This window comes from Musa acuminata, chromosome BXJ3-6 (genome assembly GCF_036884655.1).
Source record: "Musa acuminata AAA Group cultivar baxijiao chromosome BXJ3-6, Cavendish_Baxijiao_AAA, whole genome shotgun sequence".
Classification (NCBI taxonomy): domain Eukaryota; kingdom Viridiplantae; phylum Streptophyta; class Magnoliopsida; order Zingiberales; family Musaceae; genus Musa; species Musa acuminata.
Window position 1 is genome coordinate 8,511,686 of NC_088354.1, and position 14,198 is coordinate 8,525,883.

Consider the following 14,198-nt stretch of genomic DNA (forward strand, 5'->3'; position numbering starts at 1 on the left):
ATCCATGAAAGTAACAGAGATCAGATCTGGAACATATTAGTCATGAGCGGCCACTTTGTTATTGCTTTCCATCAGCAATGCAGAACACCAAAGCAGTCGAACATGATAGAAAGTGATGTGTTTGGAATGCAGAACACTAAAGCTTTCAGATTTTCCATGTGTTTGGAGACAAACAGGACCTGAGCTTTCACACAAAGAACATAGACTTTTGAGTTGGGAGTTTACCGTGACCAAAGAAAAAAAGCCAAGTCCATTTTATCTAGAAGATCCTATTAGTGAATATATATATATATATATATATATATATATATATATCAATGGATATTAATCTATATAGATTCCACACAAAATAAGTGTCATTGAAAAATGTTATTGATGTTCAAGTCAACATAGTTTAGACCTGTGTGTGTAAGGTCATCTAAGATGCCTCCAAGGTGAAAATATCGAACTCTTGAGAAGATTGTTTGAGATATCTTTGACATAGAAACGTTAAATTTATAAGAAATCATCCGAGGTATCATATATATGAAAATCAAGATCAAAAGAGGATTTTTGAGTCGATCCTTTAGACGTCTAAGTCAATAACCCGAGAGTCAATAACCCGAGATGGATGAGTGTAATCGTCAATGATAGAAAAATGATCCAACAAGTGAGTTTTTATACTTAGTGAAGGAATGCCATATTATGTTGAGGAGGCAACCTTTAATTGTTTCTAATAACCTTGATTTGATTTTTTATGTAATAAGTGCAGAATTAATTTATAATCGCATGTCTTGAACCAATGCCCACACAAACAGATCAATGGATGGACAGTTTTTATTTTATCTTCTTTTTTTTAACCAGGATGTCACGTGAAGAACACATGTTAAATAGTGATTAATCGATAATATCTCGATAGTAAGTATAAAGTAAGACATGCATTTGCTAAGGATTATTCTTATGGTATGGGGTCATGTGGGGAAGTCATCATATGCGACCTTATTTGCTATATATTATATAACTGGGGGCCACTTCCTAGGTTTCAAGATCTTTAAACCTTACCGTTTATGGGGTTTAATCTTGAAAGACAAACCATATGACTTGCTCAAACAAATCTTTTTTTCTTAATAAATGACTGTAGACAAGCAGTTAAGATTTGACCCAAACAATAAAAGAATCAATAGCATGTAGCTGATGAGTAAATGTCACGCTTGGCATTGATGAGTTGTTGGCTGAGATATTAAACATAATCCAGCTGTGCGAAGTTTGCTCGTCTTCCAAGTAAGATATAGGTCAAAGGGTGATGCTGACTTAAGACAAGTAGTGCAAGTTGACCAAAGGACTCATTTGCTACATTTTCTAAATAACCTTTGAAAGTCAAAAGCAAAGAAGATGCAACAACAACAACAACAACAACAAAAATGAACAGAATAAACACACTCCCAAGTTCCAAAGGATTCATAAGTATTGGCATATTTCTGAAAATATCAGTCGACCAGCATTTTCTCAAGAAGAATGTAGATGATTTTTCCAGGCAGAAGACCTTAAGAACAAGCTCAAAACATTGGAGATTAAACCTTTGTTCATGTCATTAAGAATGGGATGTGCCTTCATGATGAGACTCCAAGAGTTTCCCTGGCATGTACAGACCAACTTACTCGAGAGAGATGTAGGTAGGTGTTAAGAGAATCTTGAGTAGCACATCAGGAAGAGAAATGCAAGCTTCAGAGTTCTTTCCAGGAAACCATGTGAGAAAGGACTTATGCAACAGTTGTGGTAGGTAGGAAAGCCAATGTTTAATCTTCTCCCTCAGCATGTGACATATGGCACTTGGATGAGAAGAATGCAGTGACCTGATCCAGTTCTTATTAATGAACCAGAGGTTTAGGTAGGGAAGCCTGAGAGTACCAGAAGCAAATATAGTAGTGTATTCAGGGATGAGATCAGCCAGCTTGTGCTTCAGACAAGTAGTATTGACAGGAACAACTTTTTAGAGGTATCATTCTTGTCTATATCTTCACTCATCACTTGTCAGGCCTCCATTTTAAACAAAACATAATGATGATGCAAAACTGTGGTTATGAGATTGGCAAAGCCAATAGGTGAGTGTCAAGTTTGGTACAAGCAAATCAATACAGCAAATGGAGAAAAGGGTATTGCTGTCAAGTATAAAGATACATCACTGTATAAGCTTAGAACTCTGTTGTCAGGACATGGAAGAAGCACAAGGTTTTATCGAGTAAGACATTCAAGAGTAAATTCATCAATCAAATATCAAAATATTCCATCCATAAGTGGCTAAGTGGGGTTTCCCAACAATTCATATGCTAATTAATTTGGACATAATAATCAAGTTCTAAAAGAAATTGCAACTGAGCTATTGTGAGCAATCCAAAATAATACATACCTGCTGCATTAGGAGGCACAAGGACAGGACATTCAGAGGAGTCAGATCCCAATGTTGTTTCAGTGGGCAAGCCTGAAAGAATTGTATCTCATATGCCGATAGATCTTTCATAATTTCTTCACCTTCGATGCTTCTTGTGGTAATAGACCAAATAATTAGTTCCCAAAGGCTCCATGGTGCCTTGTTGTATATTGTGGTTGGTGGAAAGGTTAGACAAGCTATCCATTGTCTTTCTTCAATAAAACGTAAAAAAGAAAAAGGGCTAACAACAGTAGATTCCCTCCGAAAGGACTTCTTCGACGCAAAGATTCACTTGGCAACGTTACTTGACCTAAAAAGAGTATGGAACACAAGGTCTTTCGTACGAAGATCCTGTTGGTGATGCAGCAAGTAATCACAAACTACGCAAACTATGTGCGTAAAATGCATGTTCCGCATTAACCAATCAAAATATTTAAATTCAGATTTACCAGCAACATGCAGCATAAAAATTACTACGGAAGAGAAAGTTAGAAATATAATGTAGACATTGACTTTTAGAAGTACTGAAAATTTTAGCATGGGATTGGTTGTTCTCTATCTCTACTCACACACTAACAACCTCATCAAGAACTCAACAATCGAAAGCATGTACACCACGATATCGTAACAAAATCATCTACCGAAAGGTTGAAGAAAACAATTACTGAGATGGTGTTAATGTTACATACAGATCAGGGAGCAGCACCCTTCAAACTTAGAATCCTTCTTGCTGGCTCTGTGAGCTTATGTTCTTGGAAACACTCCCAGTATCTTTCCCCTTCCCAAGTTCTCAAGAAGCTTCTTTGCACCATCCACCTCCATCCCCACTAGTCTCTGAAGGTACCCGCAAGCTCCTGCAGCCACCATCTGCTTCCTGCATTTGCTCGACTGCGAAATCAATGCCAATACCGATATCGCATACCTCTTATCCAAATCACGAACTAAAGGATCAAGGAGCTGAACCACATTAACAATCCCCTTCTCCTCCTTCCTCAATAATCTTTGGTACTCCGGGAATGACATCAGAGAAGCCAAAGCCCTCGCGGCAGCTTCCTTCTCCTCCCCAGCTTTGGCTTCCAACATGCGAACCAGTAGAGGCACCGCATCCCCGAATTCCTTCCTCGTCCTCCCTATGACCAAACCCAATTCGGCGACTGCCTTGGCTGCCTCTGTTCTTGTTCCTGGCTGGCTGTTCTCCAGTGCAGAGATGACACGAGGAAGCAAACCAGCGGTGGCAACGATCTCAGCAATGTACCTAAAAGATGCCAGATTTCCTAGTAAGCCGATTGCAGCCTCGAGGTTTTGAACATCTCCGCTGCCGCTTGCTTCCCAGTGGTTCTTTAGGCATTCCAAAGCGCCTTCTTTGAAGATAGATAGCTTTATGCTCTGCGATTCTTCGCCGGCTGATAGATTACAGAGGCAACCGACAGCGTTCGCTTGGGCAAGAGGGGTCCCGAAGGCCAAAACCCTAATGAGGACGGGGACACCGTTCTCTTCCATGAAGTTCTGCCGGAGTTCTTGAACCATTGCGAGGTTCTTCAGCACTGCGGCTGCGGTGGCCTGGGCGGAGGGCGTTCCTGAGCGGCAGATCCCAAGGAGGGCTGCGATCCCGCCGCGGGACCCGATGATGACCGCGTTTTCCCAAGTTAGCGTTAGGGTTTGGAGGGCCACGCAGGCCTTCTCCTTTGCGGCGCCTCCCTCGGACTCCAGGACGCGGGAGAGGTGATTGAGGAGGGGCGGGCCTTCCGCCAGCAGGAGGTGGCGGCAGCTCTGCACGGCCGAGATCCTCGCGATCGCCGCCGCGGCTTTCTCCCTCGTCTCGTGGCACGAGGCGGAGCCAGCGGCGGAGTCGAGGAGACGGACCAGCGCCGGCACCAACCCGCTGGCGGCGGCGACTACGACGTTCTTGTCGTCCTCTCGAAGCAGGTCGAGCAGAGAATCCAAGGCAGCGATCCTCGAAGCGGAACTCCCGATCTGGAGGCGGGTCACGAGGCTTCTGGCCTCCGCCCGGACGGACTCGAGGCGGGAGCTCCCACCCGCTGCCTCCAGCGGCGGCGACGGCGGGTCGAGGAGGGCGCCAGAGCCGAGCAGGACGTCGGCGTCGGCGGCTAGCTGGTGGAGGGCGGCGGAAGCGGCCGCGATATCGCTCTGGGTGCGGAGCCTGGCGGTGGGAGGGTCAGGGGAACGGCAGCGGATGGCGAGGGCGAGGGCTGGGGCGAGTGTCAGGGCGAGGGAGCGAAGAAGGTCCGAGGCGAGGGGGTTAGGGGGGTGGGCGGCGAGGCCGTCGAGGGCCGCGGACAGGCGGGAGACTGCGGCGGCGACGGAGGACCAGAGGCCGCGGAACGACTGGGCGGCGGAAGCGGCGGCGGAAAGGGAGGCGAGGAGGTGGCGACAGCGGGGGAGCTCGTCACCATCGTCGGCGGGGAGCGCAGCCTCCATGGTGGCAGCAACACGGGGGCACATCGGGAAAGCAGCGAAAGGACGAATAGCAGCCGCAAGTCACAGTGTTCACAGTGGAATCCAAACCGAAAGCCAAAAGAAGCGAACGAATCAAAGCCGGTGTAAAGCGGAGGCAAGGAGTCGCCGTCACCTTTCCATCCACTTCTTAAAAGACTCGACGACGCCGGGTGAACGACGTCAAGTGGGTCCCACGTGCACATCACCAATCGGGTGATTAAACTCGGCGGTGCGTTTCTGGGCACAAACGGGCTTGGGTTAGGAAACAGGTGGTTTCAGGGGAGATCGCATGTGCAGGGCAGAGGAAGAATGATGGGTATATTATGGGTGTACCTTTTAAGCTTTTTGGCTTTGACGTGGATGTCACGGTGGCGTGGCTCGTTAACCCGTGGAAAGGAGGATGCCACTTTGTGTTGACTTTGGGAAATGTGATTTTGACCCACCGATTATGCTTCCACAGTATACGATTTTGGTGACATTATTTCGGCATCCATTCATGAACAAACGTTGGGAATTTGCTGGAGAAAATGCAGTGTCCACCAACTAATGCAGGAGAGCCAATGATGGTAGGAGAAATATTTTGTGCGTTAATTGTTACTGCTTCTTCTCATGAAGTCAGTCAACTTACAGGAAGCTGGTGGCAGGGCAAACATCGATTGTTGTGGCAACTAAAGAGTGGACTAGTGATCAAGTGAAGAGAAAGATCTGCAAAGGTAAGAAAACAAAGATAGTAGAGAGAGATTCTCGTGGAATAGACGAGAGTTTGACATCTTGAGTTGGCTCAAGAGAGAGATGAGACATGATTATGAGAATAAATCAAAAGACACAGATTTCTAACTCATAAGATGCTAATACATAGAACATTAGGACAAGTATGCATGTATATAAGAGTATATATAATCCATGGACTAGAAAATTATATATATACCTTGATTTGCTTAACATGTACTGCACATATTAAAAAACAACTATTTTGGAGGGGTCTAAGAGGTACCTTCCAATAATTAAGCTGCCAGTAAAATATGATTAGCACATGGCCAACACTTATGTAATGATCTTGCCATGAAGTTGCAGAGAGAGAAGGTTTTGGCATGACTTGATACCTGATCATGTTGATGTAGATTCTGGTTTCACTCAGGCTAAAGTATGGCTTTTTGCCTGCATGAACAAACAACAGGCAAGATTCATTCAGATGAACAGCTCACAAATGACCCTGGAATTATATTCACCTGATTGAAACCACTGTCAGTCTGGCAATCATTCACAGAAAAAGCATTTCCAGATCTTTGCAGCATATAAGAGAATAAAGTGAGCAACTGTTTAAGAAGAATTTCCAAGACTCGATGCTCTTTAGTGGAAGACACAGTTGCATGTGCTTATGGAGATATGAAGTGATAAAGACTGACATATTAATTACAGAATCTAGGACTCATGCAGCATGCATTACTTTTAAAGATGTGACCACCTTCTGCTCTTTCTTCCTCCCATATATTACTCTGCAAACACCTGTCAGTGTTCTGATCACTGGTTCACCTGGAAATTGCTCTTGACAGGGCATAGACAAAGCTAAGCCCAAGGTTGAAAGCTGTGTAACAGAGCAGTGACTGTGGTGTTGCTGTTCAATGACTCCAATCCATCGAATGAAAGCTTTAATGTCTAAAGTATCAGGTGCCATGTATGCTTCTATTGATTGGGTTAAGATTTGGGACAGAGTAATGCAGGCTAAGTGCTCGTCTCTTCAGAATAAACAGTAAGAACCTGCACAAAGGGTCACGCAATTTGGAGGGAGCAAGTGGTGGATATCATTGATATCTATTGGATTCCAATGGTATAGCCACCAGGCATGACAAGACAAAAAGTTCATGAAGATACACATTTTTTCCAGAAAGATATGGAGTCCTTTTCCAACTTTGAGCAAGTTGCTAATCCTTGTGACTTGGATAAAGTCATCTCCTGCCAACTTGAAAGACCTAACAAGGTCAATGTATCTCTTGTCAACTAGAACTGTTCCCAAGGATTAAACTAGGAAGATATTGCTAACTTGATGTCTCTCTTTTTGTGCACAGGATTGTGTAGTTGCAGAAAACTGATCCGAGAAGATCAAGAGAATATGTTCTGCAAAGAAGAAAAAGTCAAAAACCATGCCTCAGAAGAAATATTGAGCCTTAATTCTCTCTCCGGCATTATAAATAGGGGGACTCACATATGAAATTATGGAGCAGAAGAAGGGTCTTCCATGAGGATAAGAGTGTCTTTGTCAAGCCAAGGATGACTTGCCTACAGTCTCTTCAAGGATGCATGCCATCGAAGCACATCATGAATTGTATTGAGTTTTCTGTAGGCAGTCTCCTTGGCTACTCTAAGAGGCTTTTATCCTTCATGCGGGACCCAGAACTCTTCTTCATTGTCGCTAACCCTACCTGGTACTTCATGCAGCAGTGCAGAACCAGAAGCCACCATGTGAGAGAGAGATCAGGTTTTAGCTTCTACAGGTAAACTAGTTCGATAATTAATACCTGCGTCAGGTGTTGCACGGCTGAGAAAGTTCTTCCAACTTCAACCACGATCGTCGATGATTTGTCATCTCTCAGCTAGGTATTTGGGATCATTTGGCCAAATGATAACGAGTGATGAGATGGGAGGCTTTATTGATTGATCTGCAAAATCCCAAGCACACTGAAAACTGCGCAATGCAAAGTAATCAGATACTAAAGAATCAATTGTAGGCATAGATTTGAATGGAAATGGAAGCAATCACAAAGCTGATCACGCCACTCTGCAGCAGAGATAGGCAGATTAAAAAGTCGATCTGCATGTATCCCATGTGAAGAGAGGACTTTTTCTTGAGGTCATGACTGCATTTATGATCGACGATTGGCGACACCAGGGAGAAGAGCATTTAAAGAAGGGAGGGGAGATCGCACCAGCATGTCAAGGTGGTACGGGAGGGCGGCGTCCGAGTTCAACTCCACCGTGATCCCCTCATTGCTCTCGCCGCTGGCCCCCACGAGGTGCGGCCGCGGCAGCGACTGCTCGGCTAGTCCGCCTCCCCCCAACGAGCAGCTCCTCAGCGAGGCGGCGATCGTCTCGATGTTGGGGGCCGTCATCGCCGAAGGCGAAGCCCACAGCCGATGCCAAAGGAGAGAGAGAGAGAGAGAGAGAAAGGCAGTGTAGTGAACGAAACGAAAGCAGAGTAGGCCTGCCTGCCAAAAAAGTTATATTAAGATTATATACAGTCCCTAAATTAATTGTCCTGACATCCATATTAAATAATGATGATGATAAATAATAATAATAATAATAATATAATAGTTAACTTCTCCAGGAATGATCCAAGAGATGCCCAATAAACATGCTCATGTTTTAATGTTCACCCACAGATTCCCAAACTCCAAGAGAAGACCAATAAACATGGCCATGTTTTAATGGTCAACACCCACAGACTCCCAATCTGGAAGGAATAATATCAATGCCTAACTTTTAATATGTAGTCAAAGTGACAACTGAAGACAGGCTGGGCCACCACATTAAATCAAAGACTGATATCAACATCAGATCAAATCCATCATGTAAAACGTGCCACACTGGGGCAAAGAACTCATCTACTCAGGTAAACATATTTGCTTATCCTATTTGTCAGCAGACACCAAACACATTTTTATATTTCTTTCAAGTAATTTAGTTTCCTAAAGCTTTTCATGCACTGATAACACAACAATTTAGCGGAATAAACATTTAGGATAGTAGAAAATATGCTATTCCCATTGAAAACTTTTATCCTCATATAATTTAAGGGGGGGGGGGGGGGGACAGCTTCTTAACCACTTCATTCTGATATCAGCAGTATAATCAATCAGAGGAAAATTTGCTTGGAAGCAATGTCAAACTGTGCTTTCCATCAATGGAAAAATTATATCAATGCAACTCATTGTACCACCCTAAGAACTCAGATATACATATTGTTCTTTCTATGCTCTACAGTTCAGATCAAGCAAATACTGTTCCTTCCATATTGTTCTACAGTTCAGATCAAGCAAGTAAAGTGCTGATAACCATCCATATCCTTCCTTCTCATGGAAAAATAGAAGTGAAGAAACTCAACGCAAACTAACAGTGAGTGGCGATCACCGGACACATTACTGCATGGATAGCAAAATGGTAACTTGATCCTTGCCAACTTCTAGTTTCCTGCGTAGAAAAAATTACAATACTAAGCAAAAAAAAATTGCAATATGTTGATACGGATCATAGTTGAAATTAGTAATCTTGCCACAAAGACAAAAAAAAAATCACGAGAAACAAAAGGCATATTACTTGGTTCCCTTAAGATTTCACAACCCCAGCAGTCAATGTTTAATCTGGCTCAGAAGGTAATAAATATTTCAGGAGGTATAGCAAAAAATCTCCCATTTAAAATGACAAGACTCATGATAAGATTTACAAAACTATTGAGTAGCTTCTGAAATTATTGACTGGTAAAACAGAAGCCCATTACTCAGCTTTGCTACTCTATGCATCCAATCTCGACAACGTAGAGTATACAAGTGTTATTCAATAGGTAATACCATCCCAATATGATAATAGCACAGAGAATACATACAATCAAGACATTCAACTGAAAGAAAGTTAGGAACCAAAGCATAGCTCCTTGCTTACAATAATTAATACAAATTCCAGAGTTCAACAATGTATTCATTCAACAGCCCTCTTCCTTTAAGCTCTATCTAGAAGCCAAAATAACTAGTGATAAGCACAGCCCCTTGTAGTCTTGACTGAATGCAAAGCTATCATCTTGAGAAAAAACTGTGGGTTCGTTCCTTTATGATGTAATAACAGATATCACTGATTCATCTCCTTTGACAGTAATGTATTCACTTTTCACTATTCCTATGTTCTTATAGCAATGGATAGCTAGGGTGAGGCTACACAGCCCGAGTCTTGGTGGGCAAAGTACAACGTGTGATTTGTTTTTGCAAATACACCTGCATTGTGCTACTGCCTACAGAAATCTAAACTGATGAGAAGTAACCAGTAGAAAGTTTAACATGAATATCAAGATTTGCAAACAGCATGAGAGGCGCAAATGGACAAAGACTCGAAAGCTAATAACCCTGGACAAGAATTATTATCCGATTTTTGGATTTACTTGTGCAAATGGACAATCTATTTCAGTTTTTGGATTTATCCAGCTTTTGCAAACAGAAAAATCTATTTCAGACCAAGTAAATCACAAAATAAAGCCTACAGATAGTTAAACTCAATATAAAGAGCTCCTTCATCTGCTAAATATCGACCATATAAAGACTCCTAATTCTGCAGCATTCATCATAATGCCTAAAATTGTTTCACCAAAAGGAAACTAATAGTGACAATAATCTGAGAATCGCAAAGGCGAACTTACGAACCAGAACACCATTGATTACGGAGATAGGTCATCATGTTTCAATTGGACGATATCCAATTGAGGGTATTCAATAATTCGCATAGGATCCCATCCCTAACGATAGGATGAACATCAGATCAAAAAGAATTGCCAGTAAAAGTTACCTTCTTTGAGCCTCATCTCATTTTACTCACTGTCATCGCTGTCATCCTCGTGCTGATCAGGGTCGAAATAAGCCCCCGGAGGCGGAGGCTCCCGTCGCCGCGTCCTTGAAGGCAGGATGTTCTCAAGATCAACCTCCGCCAGTGGATCATCGACGAAATCACTGTCATCGTCCTCCTCTCCGACAATCTCGTCGCCACTACCCACATCGCTACTGTCGTCGCTGTCCTTATCATCGCCCCCGTCTTCTTCTTCCTCCTCCTCGCCCTCCTCATCGACCGCTATCCCTTTACCCTTGTCCACCGCGGTGAGCACTCCCTTCCCCTTATCGACAGCGGCGTTCCGGTCCCCATTAGCGTCGGCCGGTTCGTCCTCGTTGGCGCCGTCTTGGATCGGAGGTGCAGGATCAGAGGCGACCTCGAGCTTCCGATGCTTCGTCTCTTCTTCCACGAGGGCTTCAGAGTCGGGCTTGCGCTTGGAGGGTGGCAGGGGATTCGATTCTGGTTTTACGGTTTGGGGATGGGAATGAGGCTCGACATTGGTCTCACCCTCAGCCATGGAGATTAGGGTTTTGGGAGGGTAAGAAACGGAACACACCCCCCCCCTCTTCTCTTAATAGAAGGGCTGCACTTTTGTGGGGAAACCCCTAAACATTTTTGAAATGTCATATTTTGACATCAGAATGTGTTGTGGGATTAGAAATGATAAGTAAATTGCATAGCAAATATCAAAGTTGCGTTAGTATAATAAGATAATTACATAACTTATTTCTTAAAAGAAAAAAGATAATATATTAAGTGAAACACTTTTACAAGCCACAAATCGTCTCATATATTATCTTTTTCAGTTAATGTATTATCTTTCTGTTAATATAAACAGTAAGTCTGATCGAATGTGGATTTTTGGTATTAAAACAGTAAGTCGATGGTCACACTAATTATCCTATCTAAACGTATGAACTACGTATGAATTGTTACTGAACTTTACACCATGGCTGGGACTCAACACGACTTGGTTCGACTCCGAATGCCCAAGGAGGCGCCCACGAAGACTCTAGGTCGATCGTCGGGTTGGGTCAAGCGGAGCAGGTCATTGTTTGCTTCCTCGTCGTAGGGCCCTACACACATGTCGAAGTAAGGGGGATGTTTTCTCGACCCGACCTCTCCGAAGGTCAAGTTACTGGAGTTGGATCTCACTCAAAGTACTCTCTCAAGTTATTCAAAAAAAAAGCCTCCCCTAGTATAGCTAGGTAGTTGGCTCTTATACCTGTGCATGAGGGTTGATCGTACAGGGTTTATTTAATGACTGCAAACGAGTTAGCACTAAGAGGGAGTGTGAATTAGTGCAACGGATAAAATCATGTCAGTTTAAAAATCTTTCGTATGATAAAACCGATCTCGGAAAGATATTAAATTTCAAAGCATTCATAAGAGTGTAATGAGAAAGCAAAGCAAGTAAGGAGGTTTGTAGTGAGGTAAATTGCACAAAAGAAAAGTAAATCAGATTTTTATAGTGGTTCGGTCATCGTGACCTATATCCACTCCCGATTCCTCTTCCGTCGAGGCTACCGGTATCCACTAACAGTCATCCTTCAATGGGTGAAGACCAACTGCCATCTTACAATATTTTCTCATTTTCACATGTTTAGGAGATAACCTTTACAAGTCACTCTTTTACAAAGTATTCCCTCACACACCTTTCTTAACTAACTCTAAGTACTAGGATGAGGAAACTTAATGTTTGTTTTGGTAGAGTTTACTCAGTTTTTTTTCTCTAGAATTCTTACTGCCCAAGTAGGGTATTTATAAACCCCAAATGGTTTAAAAAATGGAGCATAAAATTCAGTCTTTCAGGTCTTCTGGGTACGGGCGGTACCACCGCTTGCACTAGATAGTACCATCTCATGTAGCATGATACTAGGTGGTACCATCGCCTGACAGCCTCGAAAACCAAGTTTTTCGAGTTTTCCAACTCACAAGCAGTTCTACTACCAGACCCAACATTTGGGTTATTAAATGAGCCTCCCAATGAGCCCAAATCACTTCCAGTTTAGGCCCAACTGACCCCTAATTGAGTTGGCATTGTTTTCACCCTAATATCGACTCGATTAGACCTAAACTAACTCGATCTAGACATAAACGATTCCAAGCGAATCCCATATTGGATGGCATGTCATTGATTCATCCGGCGCTTCGTCTGATCCTTCGACACATCGTTCTCTTTTGTTGCCTTTTGCCCAATCGGTATGTTGACTCTGCAACTCTAATTTCCTTGGCGTAATATCCGCTCTTCTTGACCCAATGCTCGAATTCATGGACCGAAGTCTTCTACCGATACGTCGACCGATCCTCCAGCCCGACATCCGATCTTCTGACATGTTTGCTCCGGCCCAACGTCCGATTCCTCCAACTTTAATCGATTTGTCTTTTCTGATCGAAGCTAGTCCCGCGTCATTTAAACACACATTAGATAAACACTTATTAATTGGTTTCATCATCAAAATCTGAGATTCAACACTACCGACCCCTACAGGTAGCTAGCTCATACATTCTGGGTGGTCGATGTCTACATCGAGGCAGTTTTGTACTTGGTGGCATCGTCCCGAGTTCCCAAGATCGGCTTTGCACTTGACGATGCTGTCCCAAGTTTCCGAGGTCAACTTTTGTACTTGATGACATTATCCTGAGTTTCCGGGGTTAGCTTTTGTACTTGACGGCATCGTCTCGATTTCTTGGGGTCAGTTCTGATCTTGATAATGCCAACCCGAGTTCCTTGACTAGGGTTGTACTCGACGACCCTAGCCCGAGCGTGGAAAGGAGGCTGGGGTTGTGGGGCCCGGTTGGCCATGTTGCCGTGGATGCTGTAGTGATAGGTATGCTAAAATATGCCCTATCATGAATTACTCTCCACCCGATAATCAACCAAATTGATTCAATATGTTTGGAGCACTCAGTAATACGATTAATTTTATTTATCAATTCGATATAATGAAATTGATTCAACATAATATATTATTTGAATATTGTAACATAATATGTTATTTGAGTAAAAAACTTAATTACTTGAGAAGGATTTCAAAAAAAAGTTTAATATCTTGGAGGAGGATTTTTTTTACTTTAATACAAAAAATATAGTATTTTTCTTGTATATTATTTCGATGCATCCAATAAGACTACTTTAATGATCAAGTTCATAATCAAAACATGGTGAGCTTACTTTGTTTGTTTTGTAAATCGAAATAAACATCTTTTTGGATGTCACGTTAACGTTATATATTCGATCGATATGTTATCATATTCGAGTTGATTTGGTTTGTGTTTGTCATGTTTTGATTGATAAAAAATATTAGTTATATTATTTGCCTTATATTATATTTGAGAGGTTTATGGCTAGTCAAATATTGGTTTGTGTTTGTCATGTTTCTTCCAACTTAAGTAATTCATCATCTGATAGCAACCAACATGATAAGTCATATTATATTATGTGATCATATTTAATTAAATAATATATATTATAATTTTAATTAAATTTAAATTATAATTATTCTATATCTTTTGCTTTCATCTATAAATAGATAAGACTTCACAAAGATTACATTGTATCTATATTATATCACTTATAATGATCATAGAAATAATGAGAATACAAGTATAGTTTCATGAATTAAATAAATATACATAGAATGATGTTAGAAAGTATACATCCTAATCTTGATTTATTATTATTTAATTTTAGATTTTAATATTAAATTCGTTTCACATAATAATATGATTATGATTTTATGCTTAA

General features: G+C 42.0%; 2 protein-coding genes across 3 annotated transcripts; both read right to left on the reverse strand.

Annotated features, from left to right (window-relative positions):
* Nucleotides 1–9: 9 nt before the first annotated feature.
* LOC135641595 (vacuolar protein 8-like) lies at nucleotides 10–4,989 on the reverse strand. Of its 2 annotated transcripts, XM_065157093.1 has the most exons (3): nucleotides 3,097–4,989; nucleotides 2,387–2,758; nucleotides 10–179 (listed from the first exon to the last, which is right to left on the reverse strand). In XM_065157093.1, the coding sequence occupies exon 1, from the start codon at nucleotides 4,868–4,870 to the stop codon at nucleotides 3,152–3,154; it is 1,719 nt and encodes a 572-aa protein (XP_065013165.1). In that variant the 5' UTR covers nucleotides 4,871–4,989; the 3' UTR covers nucleotides 10–179; nucleotides 2,387–2,758; nucleotides 3,097–3,151. The 2 variants fall into 2 exon arrangements, with proteins under 2 accessions (XP_065013165.1, XP_065013164.1); XM_065157092.1 differs by lacking the exon at nucleotides 10–179 and having other exon boundaries at nucleotides 187–2,758.
* Nucleotides 4,990–8,743: 3,754 nt separating this feature from the next.
* On the reverse strand, nucleotides 8,744–10,999 carry LOC135640125 (uncharacterized). The gene is made up of 2 exons (XM_065154272.1): nucleotides 10,412–10,999; nucleotides 8,744–9,052 (listed from the first exon to the last, which is right to left on the reverse strand). Exon 1 carries the CDS (start codon nucleotides 10,965–10,967, stop codon nucleotides 10,434–10,436), a length of 534 nt encoding a protein of 177 aa, XP_065010344.1. The 5' UTR covers nucleotides 10,968–10,999; the 3' UTR covers nucleotides 8,744–9,052; nucleotides 10,412–10,433.
* Nucleotides 11,000–14,198: the final 3,199 nt, after the last annotated feature.

Excerpts from the sequence above, each read along its gene's own strand:
- LOC135640125 (XM_065154272.1), bottom strand. The coding sequence starts at position 10,967 with ATGGCTGAGGGTGAGACCAATGTCGAGCCTCATTCCCATCCCCAAACC.
- LOC135641595 (XM_065157093.1), bottom strand. The coding sequence starts at position 4,870 with ATGTGCCCCCGTGTTGCTGCCACCATGGAGGCTGCGCTCCCCGCCGAC.